Source organism: Chaetura pelagica, unplaced genomic scaffold (genome assembly GCF_000747805.2).
Source record: "Chaetura pelagica isolate M959 unplaced genomic scaffold, ChaPel_1.0 scaffold191, whole genome shotgun sequence".
Lineage (NCBI taxonomy): Eukaryota > Metazoa > Chordata > Aves > Apodiformes > Apodidae > Chaetura > Chaetura pelagica.
In genome coordinates, this window is record NW_009952440.1 from 1,126,820 (window position 1) to 1,149,855 (window position 23,036).

At 38.5% G+C, this 23,036-nt stretch overlaps 1 protein-coding gene across 1 annotated transcript in view; it reads right to left on the reverse strand.

Moving 5' to 3' along the window:
• Positions 1–23,036, reverse strand: part of VCAN (versican) — a 105,203-nt gene that overhangs the window by 60,180 nt on the left and 21,987 nt on the right. The window contains exon 5 of the mRNA XM_010008396.1: positions 10,092–10,385. Within this exon, the coding sequence (XP_010006698.1) occupies positions 10,092–10,385 (294 nt within the window). The remainder of the gene's footprint in view (positions 1–10,091; positions 10,386–23,036) is intronic.

Genomic DNA, 23,036 nt, shown 5'->3' on the forward strand with positions numbered 1-23,036 from the left:
GTTAATAAACAGATCAGGAATCTTTACTCAATATCAGGTAAGAATACCAGTTATTGGGAGAAAAAGTGAGTTCTGAGATTGGATTTTCAGTGCCTGGCATATCAGGATGAAGATGTTCTAGATGATGGTGCAGCCTCTGATTGACTCAGGACTTGGAGGAGCTAATAGTACGAGCAAAGAAGAAGAAGAAAATAAGTGAAAAGTTTAGAAAGACTCAACTTAGTAATATATTTGTGCAATGACAGTTTATACTCAAGCATATGCGGTATGTATGCACAAATAAGTTCTTTTCACACACCCATGTCTAATTAGGTACCCCTTTGATATTTGTAGATATGAATTCCGCATGTGTAAGTCAGGGTCACACAAATATTTGTTTAGTTTCACACACCAAGCTTTGAGAATGTCACCTTTGCAAGAGAACTAGCTGATTTACCCTGAATTAGACAGGCTTGTCAGATGATGGCTGCTAAGGATTTCTAGAAGAATAGGTAGATTTACATAACAAGGGAATGAGGAAAAAGAGCTGATATTTCAGCTTTCTTGAATGAGAAGTGAAAGTGAAAAGGAAATTGTGAGGGTAAGGAAATATGACATCGCTATGTTTAGAAGTGGTGGTGCTCCTTACCAAAAGAAAAAGGAATGGTTACTTTCCCCTACTCTATAGTAAATCTTTTTGTAGTTCTACAAAAAAATATTTAACTACTTATAGATTATGTTTTGTTTGGGGTTTTTTTGGTAGTTTAAAATGTTCAGTTGAGCAAGAAGGAGTAAAGTTCCTGAAATCCCACTAAGCAAAGCACACACTCAACACAAGTGATTTTTGTAGTTGGGGGTTCTACAACCTAAAGTGGATGTTAATTGTTCTTTTCAATGCCTATGTGATTTAAGTGTGACATGGTGTTCACAGAATGAAGAAAAAACAAATTCTTACATTTTTTTCCCCTCTCTGCTTGCATGAAGATGTTTTAAACCACAGAGTTTAATTCACAACTAGGGAGTGAAGAGTGAGCACAAGTAAGTTAGTGCTGTACTCCTGAGTGGTAGCTGGTACTTGCTAAATTTCTTCCAAAGAATCTGTCAGTTTGCCTCAACAGCTCTTTTTCTTATGGTGAAACAGAGGGAAGACAGCATAGTCTCTCCCTTCTAACTGTAGGGTGAGATTCCTTAATGCAGACTGAATTAGTGTCACATTCAACATTAAGTACTCACTCAGACCCCAGTTACCATATTGTAAGTGACTGTCAAGATCCGTGTTTGAAAAAAAAGAAAACATAATTCCCTCTAACAAAGGCAGACAAAAATGAGGGCATGAGAATAGATTTTTAAAATCTGTGGAGAAAAAAAAAGGTAAATTCCAAAGTTCACATATTTATGCCTGAGAAGTTATTTGTTGTTCATGACTCATTATCTGCTATATTACTTGATAAAATAGGCACACATTTTTTAAGAATTTATCTATAAACAGCCAAGTGTCCTTCCATGGAAACTGACATGGGGTTGCCAGTGTGCAAAGAACAGTTCCAGTTAAAATTAACTATAAGGCCTCTAAAATAGCTTCATCATAATTACGATATATGAGATTTCTCATACAGATCGTTCAGGCATTTAAACTTATTTGAGTGATCAAAAGAATTGTACTTCCTCAAGAAGAAATCTATCATTTTTGAAGGCTTTTTTTTTTTCCCTGCAGTGAAAAGAAAGAAAAACAAAGAGGTTGCTTTTTTAATAGACTGAACATCAGTTTGAGCTGTCATCCACTCCACCCAGATGTTTTGCATTACTGTACTCCTTGCATCATGCGTGCAATATGCTACCTCCTTTGTCCTTCTGATTCAAGACATGAGGCAGAGTTTCCTAATAAAATTCATGAACATGTTAGCAGCAAGAAAGCAAATTATCTCACCAGCACCAATTCATATCAAAGACATTTTTAATTGATTCCTTTTATACTGAGAAACCTGCATGAAGTTGATTTTGGATGTAGTATATAATTTTGCAGTGATCCTGTATTTTTTCATTCTCTGTTTATTTATGTTATGCTTTCACTGTGCACATTTTCTTTCTCCCACCACTGCTTAAATAAGGATTCAAAATAATGGAACGATATTAAAATTTAATATTTTTTTAAGGAAATCACACTTCAAAACTTAACATATTTTAACTTTGTTTACCAACCAAATAAGGATTTTTTATGTTCTGTGCTATTTAATAATAATTTCAGGATATCTGGGTATACTTCCTGTAGGAGAATTATTTTATGCTTATTTTAAAGACTATGCACATAATACATGTGTATTTTCAGCATAACCAGTTCGACAGAATTTTTAACCACGTGTCTAACTTGAAACACTTGAGCAGATTCTTCACACTCAGAGTATTGTTTGTGTGTTTACATTTAGATACATACTTCAGAACCTGGAAGAACACAGACCCTACAAATAGAAAAGTAAACTGGTTTGAGTCATTGTCAACAGCCAAAACAATTAAGAAAAAAAAGTTTTAAGTCAAAACAAAAGCTGGAAATACTGAATTCTTTCTGTGTATGACAGTAAAAAAATAATAATATCCTAAAACATCAGTAATGTTGAGACAGTAAAAATTAATGGCTTGACAACCATTTACAGAATTATGCCTATGGAGAGAGGGTGCTTTGCTTAATTTTTACATATTTTTGTATGTTAATTTTTTTGCTGCTTTGTCAAGTTTGTTCTGGGTTTCTGACCCTTCCCTGGTACCAACCATGGCAGAGAAGTCAGTCTTGAATGTTCTCTGACTTCAAGAGTTATGGCAGCTGGAGTTTAAATTACTGACAAAACCTTCCAAACTGGACAAGTCTAAGAGTAAGAATGGACCAAAATATAATAATTGGTGTTCTACAGACTGAGCCAGAAACCTTTCATTATTACACTGACTCAGTAACCACCCATGCACTCATTTCAGGAAGCAGAAAGGTGGACAGGGGGTGTGGAGTTCAGTTCATTACTTATGAGGCATGTGCCAGCATAAGGAGAATTTCAAATATGATACTGCAGCTATTAGAGTTCCGCTATAACTCTAAGTGTACACTCCCACTTACCTACACTGTGTTTCGACATGGAAACATGAGCCAAATGTGATAAGAAAAATATTTTTTAAATCAAAATCCATTCCAATTTACAAAATAAGTTCAGTATCAGAGAAAATGAATGGGATTATTAGGAAAAAAAAAAAAAAAATCTATCTTATTTGTAAGGAAAAACTTTGAAAACATAATGAAAACCCATGCACCCTCTTCACAACATTGCCCATGGTTCTTTTCTTCCAGCTAAGAAAATAGCAGAGGCTATTTCTATAGAAAATAGAATAGCTCTATTAGCTCTGTGAACACACACACTCTTAAGTAAAACCATTTGCTATTTCACAACTTCTGAAGTCAGACAGCTAAAGGGAGGAAGACGTTATCTCCAGGTTTCCCCACACGCAAGTGTAGTTCTGTGAACAAATTACAATCTGTCAATCTATTCAGAAAGGAACAATAGTAAAAAGCATTTCTCTTTCCACATTATTTATAATAAAACTGCCAAAGAGGATAAAAAATCAGTGAGGCTCTTTAGTCTGTTCTTCCTAATGAAATCTGTATCGCAGCACCAAATAAAAGCAGCAATCTTTGTTTCCTGACCACAAAAACTAATTGGAGAATAAAAAGAACCAATACTGTTACTCAGGTCATAAACCTTGCTGCTTTGCTCTCCCCACCTAGTCTGAAAGGAGATAAATTACTCGTATGTCCCAGGAGTGGTACTCAGTTCCCACAGCAGTAAGGGCAATAAAGAGCAAAACCAATTTATATTTCCTTTACTTGAACACCTAAAGGGATTAATCTTTTACTTCTTCACCTTGTTCATCTTAATCCCATGCTTGTCACCTGACCTGGTCAGTGATATGAGGGAATAAAAGGAAAATGCCTTTCATTGTGTTTTCTTTTATTTCCTCTTTATTTGATGTAGGGACTATTCTTAAGGAACACAGTTTTGAATCACTCAGATAAATGCAACTTCACTTGCTCTGGCAGAAGAAGTATCTCCTCCTGAATTTGCGCCTCCTGAGGCTCCAAGAAGTTGCTCCACATACATTGGTCAGATTGAGAAATTATGTTCTCTCTTTTCATACTTTACACACCATTTAAAAGGTCAAGCTGCACCCAACCACCACCACCTCCTCCCTCCCTCTCAAGGTGAGGTACTAGTGAGGGCTACAGCACAGGATTGTCTGAACTGGATTGAGATCTTCTTGCTATTTTCAACATGATCTGACTGACTTCTCAAAATACCTTTGCCATGCAACTGCAGTAGTGTGAAGTAAGAAACATCTTGCACAGCTTCTGTGTTGTTTGCCAGTGGCTAAAAACCCAGCAGAGAGCTTCAGGGATTTATTCCTTCTACACCTGGTCCAAGATATTACTGGAGATCTGTGCAGCTATGATGATGTTGCTAAACTGCATATCTGAGAGAATCACAGAGATCTAACTTCTTAGCAAAATAATAAAAGCTAGAGAATTGTTATCTGATGGTAGCTGCCTTGGTAAGGCAGCTTAAGCTCTTTGCATAGCTTCACCTTCACAGAGGGGAAAGGAAGCAGGAGCAGAGCCAACAGCCTTGTATACGCTGCGGTGAATGCCATGACCTTGAGATGCCTGTCTGCTCAAAGGCATTTTGCCCATTCTGATACTGAACTGTGAAATGGGCCCTGACTTTATTATGTTCAGCAGTCTATTGTGTTTCATCTAAGATAAACTTCTTTTTTTGGTCTTTATTTTCAGAGTGAAAATTTTGTTCCCCAGGGTGTCACCACGCCCCTTTCTTTCAGTATTCTGTGCTCATTCCCAAACTGATCAAAAATCCACAGATCTCCTGTAATACAGTCCCTGACACCCAACTGGAAATGATTCCCTCATCCAGGAAGTAACTGGGACATGTAGCTACGGACGGTTGCTGAGGAGGAGTACAGAACTGCCTAGTTATTCAAAGTTTTCCAAACAAAGTCACATGCAACAAAAAGGAAGACAACTTTTTCTTCTGCCAGCTTTTGAGCTCTGCCTAAAAATCTTTTCCTTTCTGCTTCAGGACAAGTGGAGCACAGCTGATGTTTTCTGAGCCTTAGACAGCAATCGTGGTGGCTCATGCTGTAGGACCTCCCAAAGAAGGGGCTGTTCTTCTTTTCCTGCCGTGAAGCCCCCACAGAAGAACACTGCTTGCAAGACACTCGACCTTGCCAAAAACCTGCATCCTGGTGAAACACTCTTACTTGAACTGACAAGAAACTGAGAGTTTGTTTGGAGACATTTTGGGCTGAGCAGGAGAGAGGTTTGCAGAGACAAAATTATTCTCCACTTTCATCTTACTACATACTATGAACATTGCTGCTTCCTATATTTCTTCCATAAAAGCATGCTCTGATTTTGAGCTTTAGATGGATGAAGCATCAAAGAAAGAGGCCTCAGTCACAAGCAGCGGTTTACTTGGATACACTCCTGAAGGGGCTGTATTGGAACAATCAAAATACGGCCTCTATTCATAATGAACACACACAGCAACTCTGTCTCAGAACTGGAATTTTCCAATCTCCAGCTAAAATGAAACTATAATGCCAAACCAAAGTGGCATAACCAAAGAGAAAAAGCAAAGGTGCACGAAACAAAGTCAAAATGAAAGAGCAAATCTGAAACAAAATGGTCAAATCCAGAGCAAAATGGTCAACACGTGTTTTGAGTCAAGCAAAAAATGCTTTGCTGAAAGATTTGCCAAAATCAATACAGGTCATGGATGAATTCAGTTTTTATAAATCAGCTTTTAACAGCGAAACGCAAATCAGTCACCTCTGTGTATGAAGTTAATCAGGTTTAGTATTGTTGCAGGTATGTAAACCAAAAATTGTACACATTTTAATTAGTGCATTTCTGGAGTGGAATTTATTCTATAGATGCTTAGTATAAAATGCTTCAAAGTCAGTTGAAGGCTGTGGCAAGACTCCCACTAAATTCAGTGAATCAGATCCAGCAAAACTGGGGGGCAGAGGGATAGAATTAAATAAATACTTGTTAGGTGTATGCAAGAGCTATTAAATAAGTTTTGTGGTTTGTTTTTTTCCTGACACAATGTTTTATTCTCTAACAAATAAACATAAGTGTTCAGTAACAGTTGTTCTACCTTTTTTTTCTAAAAAATTTGTAAATATGTTACCCAGTCCTTTAAATTAACACTTTAAAAACTTTTCCTCTGATGATGGCCATGAAGGATCTTCAAGTACTTAATCATGTGTCTTAACCAAGCTCCATCAGTTACATCATTAGGTACTTCTCAGGAAAAAAAAACACCAAAACAATCAAAAAACCCGAAAAAGCCCCCAAACTGGCAAAAGTATTGGAGAGATGAGATGAAACATGCGGATGAAGTTTCAGAAAGTTAGAGCCATGTGGTTTTTGTAGAGTGGAAAACACGTGTGATCAAAGTGAGGAAGCCTTTCTATTTTTTTAACAAGGATTTTAGATTTTAAACCATATATTATTAGTCTGGGCCATGTTTATTTTCTTAAAGTCAAGACACTTTGTATAATGTGGTTTTGTAACCAGAACACTGCTGAAGTTAAAATCATGAAATTAATTGTACTGTTAAATGTTATCCAGGCTAGCTGTGTGTGCTTTGCTTACTGTTTTTCATTTATTTTTTAATACATAATATTTCATTCTAAAAGTAAGTAAAGTATTAAAATATGGATTGAGATTGCGTTTAGCTGCAATTTAAAATGAATATTTTGAGATTTTCCCCCAAAGAGACTTTTAATCACAGGATACAAGTGAAGACTGTAGGCAGGGCTGAAGAAAGAGATACCCCATTCCTAAGCATGTGATTTGTCCTTGTAACAACTAAAACAGATGCCTGCTTTTACCACAAATATATTGCCTCAGAGTATGTGTAAATTCAAGCATTGGACACTTCTGTGGCTGGGAGGCATTTATTTTAGTGGCCTTACTCAAGGAATATAGTATTACTGAGCATGAATAAAAGTGGCAGAGGCAGTTCCTTCATCTTTGCTGTTGCACTTACAACTAAGCGTGCAACATGTGGTCAATACCCTTGGAGCTGAGTCAATGGGAACTTCACTAGCTTTCACACAGGAGGCAGAGGAAACTTTATGGGGATGCAGTAAAAAAACTGAGATCACTGCTTGAACATCTGTGCTGCAGACCTTCGGCACTGGTGTTACCTGGATAGCTGGCTAGATCATGGCCTATTCACAGAGGTACTCTGTATTTTTCCTTCTAGCTGACCAATACCTCATAAATGCACATAACATCGGGGTTTGTTTTTTTTCTCTATCAGTAAGAAAAGTTACTGGTGTGATTGGGTATTCAGGGAAGGATGGAACATAACAGTGTAATGTGAAACACATAATGAGAACAGTAAAAGCAGTCGGAACTGGAGGATATTAGACTTCAGTGATGGGCTATTGCAGTGAAACTTCTGAAACCGAGACAAGAGAAAGTTTTGGAAAAACATGCAGACAAAAGATTATTTGAAACAAGGACCTAAATTGAAGCCTCCTGCCATATTGTAGAGCCTTTTTTCTTTTTTCTCCTTTATCTCCCTTTTTCTGACCCAAAAAAGGGGCTCGCTCCAAGGCTCTAAGAGGACACAGTGACTCACTTTACAGCTGCTGCTTCAGGCCGCTAATTGAGATCTGAAAGACCAAGATGCTGGGCAGAGAGTCCCATTAGTGACCACTTAGATAAATCTTTTAGCAAAAGCAATGAAGAGTTACAGCTGGTTCCTGTGAGATCCCAAGCACCTTCTGAGAGGGAGAGAGAACTTTCAGGAACTTCTGAAATGTGTGGCAGACAGCCACCCTGAAGGAGGGTATGTAGTTCAGCAGTACACTCCTGCATTTCCCTTCACAAAATCAGACTTATCTGGCAAAACCTGAGTCATCTAGCTAGTAGCATTTAATTAATTCTGATGTAATGTCAACTGCAATTAAAATTGCTAGAGAGCAGCCCACTGGCTACCAAATTATGTTGCTTCTGTGTAGTCTTTTCTTGTAAAAAGAGTTGATAGTCATAGACAGACGTACTTCCAGTGTTGGAAATGGATGAAATATTTATTCCCCATGTATCAAGCACAAGAATTTGCAGAAAAAGCAGTTGTACAGAGCAATCCAATAATTATCAAGGATGTTTTTAGAACAAATAGTATGTCACTAGAATTTGTTAACTAAAGTTCCTAGGAAGAGCATTGAAAAGAGCATTGAAAAGGCACATGTTGTTTGAAAGCGGTGAAGTTCAGACAAATAGAAAGCTGGAATTTGTCCTTACTAAAAACTAGATAACAGACAAAACGTCCAGTGTCTACTTCAGTCTTTCAGAGAGACTGGTGAATTTAAAGTCAATTTTACCCACAACAATTTAAAAACTGATCATAAACAATTTAAGGAAGGAACAGGAGGAGTGACATGACAAAACTCTGGTCTGCACACACTCCTGACTTTAGCTAGTTTTTGTTCCTGTATGCAGTTCCCTTGAAGTCCATTAGGACTGCTTCCACATGCAAAGTTTTGGAACATCTTACCCATAAGAAATAAAGAAAAAATCCAAAATAATCCTATTTTAAAATATTGCATAGGAGAGGCTGTCTGAGAACAGCCAGATTGTAGTGTAACACCAGATGTTGTGGTTTGCTCTCAGGCAGTAAGTTTTGTTCATAAATGAGCCTTCAATGCGTGAGCTGGAAAGATCTGCAGCTGCAGTTTGTTCATCATCCACAAAAACAGGGACAGTACAGGCTGCACATTTCAAGCAGTTCTGACTTACAGTCACAGAACTGAGTCCAAAAAACCTAGATACTCATAGTTAAAGACCAAGGTCTGAACTTGTAACTCAACACAAGTAGCCCTTACACATTAGTGTCAATTGTACTATTTGCAACCACAGGAACTTCCTTGAACAGAGAGGCCTGCAGGAAAATTAATGAGCAGTCCAACCTCTCTACGCTGCTGAGGAGGCTGCAGATCTCAGGGATATTCAGCTGGGAAGAAGCACTCTGATCTTTTAAATGTGATACACCTTCCAAAACTATGTGTCCTCATGCACAACGAAGACCCCTATGATGGAGCAGATCTTTAAGGATAGAAGTAAGGTGATGGAATCCTCTCCTAACAGATACAGATAGATGGTCTATGGCATCCGAAAGGGCTACACAGAAACTTACATGTTGCATGTCACAGGATGCATGGATGAGTTTCTGAAGATGTAGGAAAAGAGTGAGCAGCCATCACTAATGATAGAGAGAAATATAAGTGGCCAGGTAAATGAGACCAGGACCTCCATGATGGTGGTCTATGAAGCAATGCAAGTTCCAGAAAGGCCTGGGAGACAGGCAGGGATCTAGAACTGGTGCACAGGTGAGATAATATAGGGAAGAGAAACTCAGATACACTAGAAGCTGGTGAATACTTTTGGACAAAAGAAACCTATGCAAGGATAGGCTGCACCATAATGCCAGAGCCAAGCTACTGGCACTGTAGATGGAAGAGATTACAGAGGAATCATCAAGGCAAAGGAAAGCCCCAAAATTTTAATGGAACAAAATGCCTGGAATCCAGAAAAATCCCCTTGCATGCAGCCTGTAGACAGCCTCTCCTTGCCATAATTGGAGACACAATAACAAGCTAGATGACAGTCATTCACCTGGTCAAGTAGGAAATTTCTTCTATTCTTATGGTCATGACACAAAGATACCAGGGTGCAGTTGGGCACCAAAATATGTAGCATCCACAGACAGGGTGACTGTGGGTACAGCATGTCAATCTACGTAAAAACACCACTCAGGATGAAATCTTACCTTAGAATTTTGCCTATCTCTATCTGCCAATGTGACTTTAGGGCGTTCATTGTAGTTTGGCTTTTCTTTTATTTTTGTAAAATCATAGTGATAAAACAATTTTTTTTTTAAACTCATGCAACGCCACAAGAACTGAAACAAGACACATATCAAAGAAAACATTTTTCAAGGTTAGCATGGTGAGTATACTGAAAATTATAACTAAAAAAAGCTTACGTTCATAGCAGTAGGCATCAAACTTGCTATCTGGGTAAGGAAAGCCTGTTTGGTTCTCATAGCGATACAGGGTTCTCACCCCAAGTAAACCTCCACCACACTGGGGCCTTGCCACCGAGGCTGGGTAACGAACGCTGCCATCCGCCAGCCAGCCATAGTCACACTGGTCAAAGCCATTCCTCCAGGCCACGTACAGGTTCCCAACTGAAGCAAGAACGCCATCTCTTTTCCGACACAGCTCCTTGGCTTCCTCAAAGGTCAGCTTCTCAGGGACTGAGACATGAACCACTTCATCTAGAGGAAGGAAACAGATAATGAAGGCTGAGTATCACAGTCCACCATCAAGTCAGCTTAGCTCCCCTCCTACAGTCAGTGTCTTGCAAGGTTGCAAGGGTTGAGTTTTTTTTCCAAAAATTCTTTGAATAATTTTTTCCTTAAAAAAAATCAAGATTGTTGGAAAATCAAAAGTCCCAGGTTTGAATATGAAAATAACCTATCACAAAGCATGAACATATATATGCAAACTTTATGCCACAAAGTACACAGCGGTTGGAAAAATCTGCCCTCTGCAGGAAGAGGTAACAGGGGCCTTGAAGCTCCTCTGTGACTTCTGCTGAAGTAGACTTTGCAACTCAACCCCTCTAATTAAATCCAGTTCAACAGAATTTACTTTCTCAGTAAAACAAATCTTTTACATCTGCAAGCCTCTTACCTGACCTTATCAGTCATCACTAGAATGTCACATGAGACACACAAAAAAAGCAAGTGTTCTTCACTGGCTGCTCCACAGCAGTTTCTTAATGTCATATTTCCATGAGTCTTCATCTTGACCCATAGGTAAAAAGGGTGAGGGAATGCACTAGACATATTACACATGAACAAAGACCTTTTTGTGGGAAAAGCTGAATTAAGTCTAGGATGCTGGTAGTGTAGTTTAGCTTCCACAGATCAACAATTTGCAAATAATAACCGTTCAGTTGGAAACCAAAATTAAACAAATAGCACATCTAATATTTTATTTCCAAGCTAAATCACCATTACAAAATGGATTTTGTTGCTCCATTCACTCAAACACCATAAACAAAATCAAGGCTTTAATGTTCACGTCCTGGAAATGATAGAGTAAACAGACTCCTTGCTAGTTTTTGCTTAAATTTCAGATAGAACTGATGAGACCTAAACCCAACATGTGAGACATAGAAAACAGTGTGAATTAAAAATATTTGCAACAAGACAGTAAACCTCCTCCTCAACTACAGTAGGCCAGAACAGAACTGTTAGTGTTGCATCAAAGCATTGCTTATTCACATTGGACATGCAGTCTCCCTTACACCTCTGCTGTTGTCTCAAAGAAACCTAGCAAAAAGCAGACAGAAACTACATCACCCCAAGCAGTTTCATTCACATCAATATTAAGCTTGTCTCAGGAATGCAAGTGTGAAAGGAGGCAATGTGCCAATTTTCTTTTTCCTCCTAGGCAGAAACTCTGATTTGTTATTACAGCTGTAATACCAGTTCCACAGTGTAACTTTCTTTATACATGTTGTAGGGAGTTTCTAACTTAGAGGTAAAGGGACAGAGCATGTCTGTTGGAGAGGGAAAGATAAGGAAAACAAAGAATTATTCAACCACAGAAGTACCAGAATGTTTCATTCAGTTTTTCAAAGCACATGAATAATGCACTTTTAAATTAAACATTTCTGCAGCTTTTTCTGTATCAAGGGGCAGATCTGGTATCATGGCCAATACAGAATGATGGATGCAGTTATCCCACCATACTGTCCTGACAGCAGTATCATGAAAAAATGCAGCAGTAGCCCCCTGTGTTCTGAGGACTATGCACTTATCCTCTCACACAGCAGCCACGACATATGGGAAAATCAGTAGTTAAAATTATTGCAATTAAATAGCAGATGTCAGTCCAGTTAAACAAGAAAAGGAGATGAGTAAGAAAAAGAATGCATTTCAATGGTTTCTAGAAACAAATATGATGGATCAAAAACTAAATGATGTCAAATAATCCTGCAATGTTCCTGCTGGAAGAAACTTACTGAATAAACAGAAAAATGGGTAAACAGTGCAAGATTAATAGCAAAGCAATTTCTCCATTGACTGATCTGGATCACTGCTCCAAATGGAGCTTCTGTATAACATAATTAAAGTTAGGAGTGTTTGTTCATCCGAGCTGTAATTTGTGCTCCTTTAAATTGAAGATATGTTTTGCTAAAGAGCTTCAAAATGCAGGGTTAAATCAATTACTTTCACTTATGACTCTGGTTAAACCTCACTTGGAGTACTATGTCCAGTTCAAGAGGGACAGGGATCTACTTGAGGGAGTCCAACGGAGGCTACGAGGATGATGAAGGGACTGTAACACCTGCCTTATAAGGAAAGGCTGAGAGACCTTGGGCTTTTCAGTCTAGAGAGGAGAAGACTGAGGGGGAATCTAATTAATGTCTATAAATACCTGAGGGCTGGGCATCAAGAAGGCATTTTCATTTGTGTCCTGTAATAGGATGAGAAGCAATGTATTCAAACCTGAGCACAGGAAGTTCCACCTCAACATGAGGAAGAACTTCCTTACTGTGAGGGTTACAGAGCACTGGGACAGGCTGCCCAGAGAGGTTGTGGAGTCCTGTTCTGTGGAAACTTTCAAAACCTGCCTGGATGCCTTTCTGAGTGATCTGCTGTAGGTGGTTTTTTTGGTCCTGCTCTGGCAGGAGGTTTGGATTTGATGATTTTTGGAGGTCCCTTCCAACTCCTAATATTCTCTGATTCTGTGAATACTGCAGAAAATTTAATTATCCAAGTTACACAAGGGCATTTCTATATGGAAATCTGCCTTAAGTTTGCCTTGGACTATGCTATATATGCCGTATTGATACTACTGCACATTTGAAAGATGGGTCGGATATCTTTATTTGTATTGAGTCTATTCTATTAACAACATATCTATTTATTTGGTTCATCTCAAAGTCCATTGCCATCATACAGATACCATCTTTATCAAAGGGTGCTTTACTAGAAAAACTGTATTATTAAAAACCCCATACATTTAAGGAAAAATGTCCTAATCAGAACAGTCCAATAAGTGAAATCCAAAGTCACGTATTTGGTATGTTAAAGAATTTGTGATGATAAATTCATAAAGAAAGCAAAAAGGTGCCAGAGTAATCAACAAAATGCCCTTATTCTCATTTCCCATAATCATATACCAAATAAATACTCATTTAGTTCAGGAATGCTAGTGAAAAGTAAAGGGTACAAAGATGTTAAAACATGGCAGTTTGCAATTGCTCTAGTTAAAGTGTTCTTCTATCATTCCAGGATATTTATTAAAAAAAAATAAAAATACAGTAAGGTACAAAAGTATGATTTCAAATAGCAGTCATTTTCTCTGGGAGACATGACTCCACAATTTCTCTGTCCAGTTTCAAAATAAATTTTGCATGACTGAGTGTGTACTGTGTGAGTGTGCATTGTTGGAATGAAAAGTGAAAAAAAATTGTTGGAATGAATGTGGAAAAAAAAAAGTTTAATAAGGACCTCATTTGCTATAAAAATCCAAAAACACTTACGTTGTCTTGCAATATTCCAAAATCACCTTTCAAAAAAAAATAAAAAAAAAAATAAAAAAAAAATAATGAAGTTTTATGTTTTCTGTTGAGACCTGCAGAAGAAAGCAGTGCCCAAAACACTACTTCACCTGAATGGCATCAGTTTGCATACAGTAAGTGCAATCACTTGGAATGTGCAGGAATGACACTTTGTTATCCAAGTCACCTCTCTGACATAATGAGTGCTGAGACACTTGTTCACCACCAGTCTCCTTGGTCAGAAAGAGACGGCTACCAAACTATTGAAATTTTGGGTGCATGTACTGGAAATACTACTTAATAATCCTCTACTTCCTATCCACATAAGAATGTGAAAGTTCAGTTTCTCATATGTGAAAAGCACACTGGTCTACGTCACTGTCAACTCTGTTTTTAATCTCATTGTAAGAACTTGGGTTGTGAACCACACTGTTTGCCAGTCAGTCTACACAAAAGCTGGGCAATAGAGCAGGAAACACAGAAGACGACACGCAAAGAAAGGTGCTGGTCGCTGAGGAAGAGCGAGAAGTTCTAGCAACTTCCTCTGACCCCACCAAGCATTTGGAGAAAAACTGTACAATGGAGCTCAGGTTCTGATGAGCTCTTTAATGGATTCAACCTCAAAACTGACAGAAGCTTTCAAGAGGCCAAGGAAAAGGACTTGTGCTCCAGTCCTGACTTCCAGCATGATAGTCAATGTAGCTGAAACATTCTGACTCCTTCATAGTGCCAAAGAGAAAAGGATAAGACCCTTCCATAAAAGCTTCCTCTAAAAAGAAAAAAAAAACCCCAACAAAAACAAAACCCCCCCAAAAAAACCAAAACAACAACAAAACATTTAACCCATGCAGTCTCTAAAATTAGCTGCTATTTTTGGAAGCATAATGGGTTCCATATTTAGCAGAAGGATTCCTTCTGTCCACTCTTACTGTGTCTTTATTATGATGTCTGAAAGTACCTCAATTTCCCAGCCAAAACACTGAAAACAAGGAAATGAAGAGAAAATTTGTCTCGTTGATAAATAAATGACATAGCCACCAACACCAAAGCAGGGCAGATTCAATTTTGTGTGTTGAAAGCCATGTGGAGTGTTTTTATAGCTGGAGCACAGTTCATTTAACTTAGCAAAATTATGCAGGCAAACCCCAGGGCTTAGACCAGCAGATGAAAATAAACCAGTTCTGCAGTACCAGGGGTGAGATGGAGGTTGGGACAATTTTTAGGCTGCAGATAATAATGTAATGTATATTATTGCTGGCTCCTTTTTAAAATCAAGATTTGGGTTGATTGTCCAGCCTCAAAAGTCTGTGTACTTGAAGACAATGTGTTTTCCTTAGTTAAAACAGGCACCTGACAAAAGTTATGCTTTCCCTCTCTCTTTCAAATACATCAAGGCAGATGAGGAAGCCAGTTGTTTTTTTTTCTTGAAGACAAAAGCTGATTCACTACAACCCCCAAGGAAAAACCCTAAGGATCTACTGACTTATCAGCTGGTTTTATTGCAAGCATCATTCCTTTGAAGGTTATTTCACTCATTCTCTCTCATCAGGAGATGTCTCACTGAGCTGGGCATGTTTGTAGATGTGAATTTCATGAATCACACATCTTAAAAGCAAGCACAGAAATAAGGGCAGGCTAGGACCATAGCCAGGGGTCAATACACAACATGTATTGACTAGGGTAGGAGTAATTAATCTAGATGTAAGCCCTCCAGCACAGACCTCACTAGTAATTTATTTTCCCACAGATGAAACCATAATTAAGGGACTAGTAGGCTGCCACTTCCTAGAGGAGAACTTTGAACCTATGTGGCATTCTCCTGCCAGAGCATCATCTCAACTTCATACAACATCACCCATCATGCCAAGCACAACCAAAAGAGCTATGAATCCTGCTACAAGAAGCATCTGCTACTGGCAGATGAAGACATTGCTTGCAAGTCCATGACAAGATTTTTGCAGGTATCTATAGGGTTCTCCCCAGCTGCAGAGAAGCTTAAGAGGTAACCTCTGAATTTCCTACTGAATGCTTCTATCACAACTAGTGGCTTGCTGACCACCTGTGAAATGTCCTCGACCGTGTGAGGAAACAACAAACACTGAGGAGACACTTAATTGGTTGTAGATTTTTAGTATTTCCTCCCATTTTCTTCTCCCAGAGCAACAAAAGCTTTCATTATTACTGTCCCATTTGGAGCTCTCAAGCTTTACTTTGTGGTTATGTGCTCAGATTCTACAGCCTCCAATACCTTCAGTGTCAACTAAAGAAAGACATAATAATATCCAGCAGGATATTACATACACAAAGATATAATAATTCCCATAGATGAAAATGTTTAACTCTTAACAATTTTAAATGAAAACAAGAGGAAAAAGTTCCAGTACCTTTCCATCTTAGTTTCTTAATGGTGTTCTTGTTTGAGGAAAAGAAACACTATTCCCCACACCTAAGAACTTGGCAGCTCTCTTTTTTTGTGAGCATAATGGGTGAACTCCAGACATGTTCATTAGTTGCTTCTGAGAGATAGTGGACCCCACTAAACTCATAATGCAAAGATGCGCTTATGGGGATTTTATAGCTCCAAGGATTCTGTCACTAAAGTCGCAGATGAGGGTGCTCTGGGCCAAGTATGAAAGATGGCTTAAAATAACAAAATACTGTATTTTCTGATGTTATATGGAACACTTTGAAGACATTTCCCCAACTGCAGCTGTAACCTGATGTTACCACTCCTCATAAACCACATTTGGCTGCTCAAAGCTCAAGAAGTCATAAGACACTGCCATCACAAATTTATTTTCCTCAGAAACATAGAATCTGTCCAGACTTCCATTTCTGGACCACAAGTGTGCAAAGAAGCAGGAATATGGTAGGCAGTCTGGGGACTAAAGAATTTATCCTTGCACCTTGAGGAACATGTGTGCCAAGAATTTCCATTTCCTTCTCTTCTGTTTCTCTCTTTGGACAAGAGTGCTGTGCAAAAAGGTAGCAACTGCCACTAAATGGACTACTAGTCTGTTTGTACACACCATGGAGGGAAGAGGTACTTCTCACATCTGTCCCTCCTCTCCATACTTGAATAAAGATGATGGAGACCACTATAGTTGTCTTAAGTACTCCGGAAAAAAAAGATACGTTTGAGCCAAGACAGACCTGAAAAGTTTCATCTATCTTCATAGGTATCATAGAATCACAGAACTATTCAGGTTGGAAAAGACCCTTGGGATCACCGAGTCCAAACACCATCCCTACTCTACAAAGTTCTCCCCTAAACCATCTCCACCAACACCACATCCAAACAAACCTTAAACACATCCAGGGATGGTGACTCAACCACCTCCCTGGGCAGCCTATTCCAGTGTCTAACCACTCTTTCTGTGAAAATTTTTTCCTAATGTCCAGTCTAAACCTCCACTGTTGCAGCTTGAAGCCATTCCCTCTTGTTCTGTCACTAATTATCTGTGAGGAGAGACCAGCACCAACCTCTCTACAATGATCTTTCAGGTAGTTGTATAGACTGATGAGGTCTCCCCTCAGCTTCCTCTTCCTCAAACTAAACATTCCCAGCTCCTTCAAGTGTTCTTCATAAGACTTATTCTCTAGGACCTTCACCAGTTTCATTCCCCCCCTCTGTCCTCGCTCCAGGACCTTGATATCTCTCTTGAATTGAGGTGCCCAAAACCAGACACAACACTCCAGGTGTGGCCTCACCAGTGCGGAGGACAGGGGGACAATCACCTCTCTACTTCTGCTGGTCACACTATTTCTAATACAAGCCAGGATGCCATTGGCTTTCTTGGCCACCTGGGCACACTGTTGCCTCATATTCAGGCACTAGTCAAATAGAACCCTCAGGTCCTTTTCTGCCAGACACTTTCCAGCCACACTTCCCCAAGCCTGGAGCGTTGCCTGGGGTTGTTGTGGCCCAAGTGTAGGACCTGGCACTTGGCCTTGTTGAAGCACAGACCACTGACATCAGCCCAACAATCTATTTACCCAAGTCTCTCTGCAAAGCCTCCCTATCCTCATGCAGATCAACACTCCCACCCAGGTTGGTGTCATCTGCAAACTTACAGATAATACACTCTATGTCCTTATCAAGATCATCAATAAAGATGTTAAACAGAAACATTCCCAACACTGAGCCCTGAGGACACCACTTGTGACTGGCCCCAGCTGGGTTTGACTCCATTGACCACCACTCTTTGGGTCCAACTGTCCAGCCAGTTCTTGATCCAACAGATCGTGTGCTCATCCTGGCCATGAGAAGCCAGTTTTTTTATGAGATCAGGTAGGGGCCTTGGAGACTACACATAGTTAGCTTGTTTATCAATCCACCTTATAATCTAGCCTTTCTCCTCTTTCCTAAACTGCGGACAAAACACTTTGTCTCAGCTGCAGTTGTAGAATCATAGGATACCAAGCTGGAAAGACCTCAAAGATCACCCAGTCCAACCTTTCTAGGTAGAAATACAGTTTTCCCCCAGCCTCTGACTGCTAAGGGCTCTTCTGACACACTGGACTAATAAAAAAAAATCCTCAGCAAAGTGACAAATTTCTGTGAAGTACTCTCTAGGAATGGAAAACCACAAAGACCAAAGCAGCTTGTGAAGAAGGCTTTTTCTCTTACATGTTAGAACAAGTTAGTTGATTCTTTTTGATACACATCAGTAATGACTTAATTAAACTCTCCTGAATGTCTTAGGTCTATTCTATGCAAAACCATAGGCTAAGCAGGAATCCACTGCATTTGACAAGACCGGATGAGTACACTTTTCCCATAGGTTTGCCCTCTGGCATGAAGAGTAGCACAGCAACTGCTATACCCTTAAGAGAGCTATGCTGTAGTTGCAAAGTGTCATTGGCTTTTACTTATACAGAGGAGTAATATCTGCTTTGCATATATGATTACATGTATATGTTATATGCATATATTATATGCACATATGCATATATGATTACTGGTTTTTTTGTATCTTTTACTCTTAAAAAAAAGTAATTTAGACATCAGGATTTTTGGATTTCCCCAAAGATTAACTTTATCATGTTATGAGCTCAAATTCAATGTCATGCATAAAAACCACTACAGCATTATTTCCTTTTTTATTTACTCTGTTTGGGCTCTGTACCCCTCTTTAGAACTCTTGGATCCATAACCCTGCATTAGGTAACACAATTTAAGGCTGGAAAGTGTCCAGTATAAGCCAGTGCAAAGGCTATGACTCTACCAGAGACTCTGAACTAAGAAGTCACTATTTTCTGTGTCCTTGTTTTAAAATAAAACCTACTTCTTGCTCCAGAATCAGAATGGACTGCAGAGAAGGTCTTTAGCTGCCCAAAACAGAGAAGAATCTTCTCACCTGAAGCCATATTTTAGACTACAAATTCTTTAATTATTATTCTCACATAAATTTCCATGACAATAGCAAAACTGCATGAGACTAGGTGGAAAGTATTTAAAGGACATGTGGTTTTGCTTTTTCTTTTTCTTCCCTGCATTTACTGGGGAGGACAAAGGGGGGTGGAAAATGGGGCATAGAAGGAAGACAGTACAATCTTCCCCACAGTCACCCCAAATTAAATTTCTTAGCATGAGTCCCCATCTGCATATTACATATGCTTGTTAGACATATATGGCTTCTGGCTTTGGCCAGAAGACAATACTGCATGGAGTAGTTTGTGCTTTGGCTCTGCACCACACACTCACAGTCCCGCACTTCATCAGTGGGCTCTGGCAATCAGATGTCACTCTGTCTCCATTTCTGACACCACAGCACTGTCGAATCAATCACATAGACACTTATCTGAAGATAGAATGGAAACCCTTCCTTCCCCATCACTCATTTCCACTCAGGGAATTACCCCATAGAAGACACTGGTACAGACACTCAGAGCTCTATCCAAACCTTTGCAGCTTGACCAGTTTAGACTAAACTCTTTATTAGTAAATCATCTCCTGCAGTTAAAAGTATCCTAAATGTTCTTGTTAATGCTTGGCACAGTGAAATATGCAATGTAATAAGAGGAATGTAAACCAGTTTGTAATAAGACACCATGCCCAGTACCTATTTAATGATATTTTGGCTCCAGATTTTTATTTTTATGAGTAGGACCTCAGAAATTTTAAATTCTTCCCATAATTATTGTTCTGTGTGCTTTAGAAAAACTGAAAATATTTAACTTATAATTGCGCAGTCTTTAATTTCTCTACCTTTCCTCAGAACAAGGAAATGGCAAGAGTGAGCCCAGACAACTGGTTTTAATTTAAGCTAATAGCTTGTGTTTCAAGAAGTCTGGCTAACTTTGTGATTTCACATGGCCAGAAAGGAAGAAAACTGTAATGCTGTTTCTCCTACAAATCTTCTGTGCAAGTACCCAAATTAGTACTTTAAATTCAATACAATTTTTTAAAAAATGTACTGCAAGAATTCTTACCACTGCTTATGGCCTTTTGGGGTAAGACACTAATAGAAGCAAGCAGACCAATAACTGTTCAATGACTTCTATGATGACATTCTCATTACAGCCCAGATTTTGATACCATTAAACAAGCACCATCTTATTCCATGAATAGTCATTCTACTGACACAAGCTCTCCAAATAAGGATCTATTTGGTGCAAGTCTAATAGATTTGGCATTAAATCAGAACAGGCTATGCAGACGCACTTTCAAATTTACATGGAAAAAATAATGTTTAAGCACAGTTCTACAGCATATGTCCTTTGTTATCAGTGTTCAGAGCAGTCACTACAAGAGAAAGGTCATACCTTCCAGAATCAACCTTTAGTGGACAGAGCAGTCAGAAATTTTCCATGCCCTTAAATCTTGAACTTCAGGTCTTCTACCAACGCATGAATGCATTGCAACACAGCAAACAAAACACACGATCTCCTTTACTGCAATGTTCACTTCCCAGTAACTCTGCTGTGATTTTTTCTTTCTGTCTTTTCTGGATGAGTACTTACAAAGTGTAAACTCATTGATGCTACATAACTTCAAACAAGTCCTGAATTTGAAATCAACTGCTTTTTTTTTTTTTTTTGTGGACAAAACCACCTTGGCTCCTTAGCAGCATCTTAAATAGGAAGTCTGGGTCAGATTTCTGTGACAGCACTGAGGAGTAATTTATCCTGCACTATACTATGACATGGTACTGCATCTTCCTAACATCCGTTTCTCTTAATCCAGCTAGAATAAAGTAACCCCTCTGCATGGCAGTTCAACATGTCCATGTCCTGTTTATACCTATATCCATCAAACCATCACTCCTTCTGGCTCCTACAAGTTATTTTCAGGCTCCTGCTCATCTGAAAACTTCTGAGAAAATATGAAAAAAAAAACCCAAACAAAACTCAAAGAAACAAAAAATGCTGTGTCAGTGGGAGGACCTTTGGACTACTATTACAATAATCTGGCACTAAAATTGATCAATATAATTAGAAAACTAAAAAAGAAAAAGAAAAATAAAAAGGCCTATGCAGAGGGTTTAGGATGCACAGACCTCCTGCTATGTAAATAGCTTAAAGATAAGTTTTTCTTTGTACTCAGTGTTGACCTTATTCTCCTTTCTTGAAGCCAATGGTAAAACTGCAAAGATACTTCTCTCTTCTCAGATTCAGCTTACTACCACAGAACAGTTATTTTCGTAGCAATGTCCTTATCTATTAACATTACACAACACATATTCATAATTTATCACACTGCTTTGTTTCACACTGTCTTCAGTGAAAAATATGCATAAGCCTAAGGAGGGAGTGTTCTTTCCTTTCTATGGCCAGAACATATCTATAAATGCATATTTTGAGAGTCATTTAGATAAAAGTAGTTCAAACACACTCTGCCTTTGGAAAGGACAGTAATGAAACTCACAGGCATCTTTGCTACCTGTAGAGTTTCATTCTGAACTTGTACCCATCTCTATGATCATTCTGTTACCAGAGAACAGGCCTTGTAATAGTCTTTGAGAGTTTCAATGCATCCCAGAGGAAAACTAGTCAATCACAGCCTTCCAACAATCCCTTACAGGTCTTGGCCATGGAGATCTTTAATTCTTGCCCCAGGTTCCAGGTTGTTCTTAGCAAAACTGAGGCTTCAGTTTTTACTTTTTTTAATTTTTATTTTTAAAAGTTCAGTGAGAGTATCTGACCTTGAGAAATTGCTGGCTCATATGCATCCAGGATAAGTCTCTCCTTATTAGTTACACTTTGCTGTTCTTAGAGGAAGGTAGAAGGTTTTGCTCTTTATCCAGGAATGTTACAGATTAGTTAAAACTTCTTTTTGTAAACTAGGAAAGACTCAAATTGAATTTGAAAGCCACCATTCAGCTATTACTTAGAATTCAGTCCCATCAAGAACTGATGGAGGATCAATGTTACAAATGCCAGGTGTTTGGATGTGCTGCTTACTGGGAGATATAGATGGAACAGAAGTAAAATAAGGACAATGCTGAGCACTAACAAAATTCTGTCACTTCATTTTCAGAGTTCACAAGCATATATGCTTTTTGAGTCTTTGCAAAACTTTCATTGTTTGTACTTTATGAGTCTCCCAGGTGAGCAGTCTGGAGCAGATCCTCAGCTACTAAGGGAAAAATGCTTATTGATCTCAGTGGCTGAAGTCTCTGTAATTCATCAGCTGAAGAAAAGCTTGCATGATCTAATTTATTTATGCTCTAAGATAGAATACAAACAAAAGAACACTTAGTAACTTAATTTTGCAAGTGCTTGTTACAAGTATATGTACACACAAAAGCAGGCTTGCTCAGAGCCATGGCTGATGCTGACTTAAAGAGCAGTAAATTAAATGGGTATCACTAACGGCTCATCCCCCAAGATATTTAATTAGAACTAAAAATATTGTTTTAGAAAGGAACAGTGAAACTGTTATGGAGTAAAAACTTGTCAAGATAGATACAGCGTAACACACTCAGACCACTGCAGTAAATGGAAAATGCACTTTGGTCCTGGTTGCAAAGTATTTCTGTATGAGAATGAAGTTCCTACTTGCATAAACAGCACAATGCCAAAAAAAAAAATAAATAAAAAAAAAATTAAAAATTGGCTACAGGACAGGAAAGGCTATTTCTGAATTTATATTTTAAGTATATGTATTTAACTACTCATAGTAATGTCTAAGCATAAGGGTATCTGATGTCTGGAATGTATCTATAGGCCCACTGAACAGATACAAAATTAAATTCACTTCAAGAAGAGAGATAATAAGAAATTATTACAACATCACACCTGTAATACAGAGATTTATGCAAACTAGAACTGCCCAACCATGGGAAAATGTACCATGTTTTTCTTTTTTCCATTAAGCTCTTTTTTTTTTTTTTTTTTTTTTTTT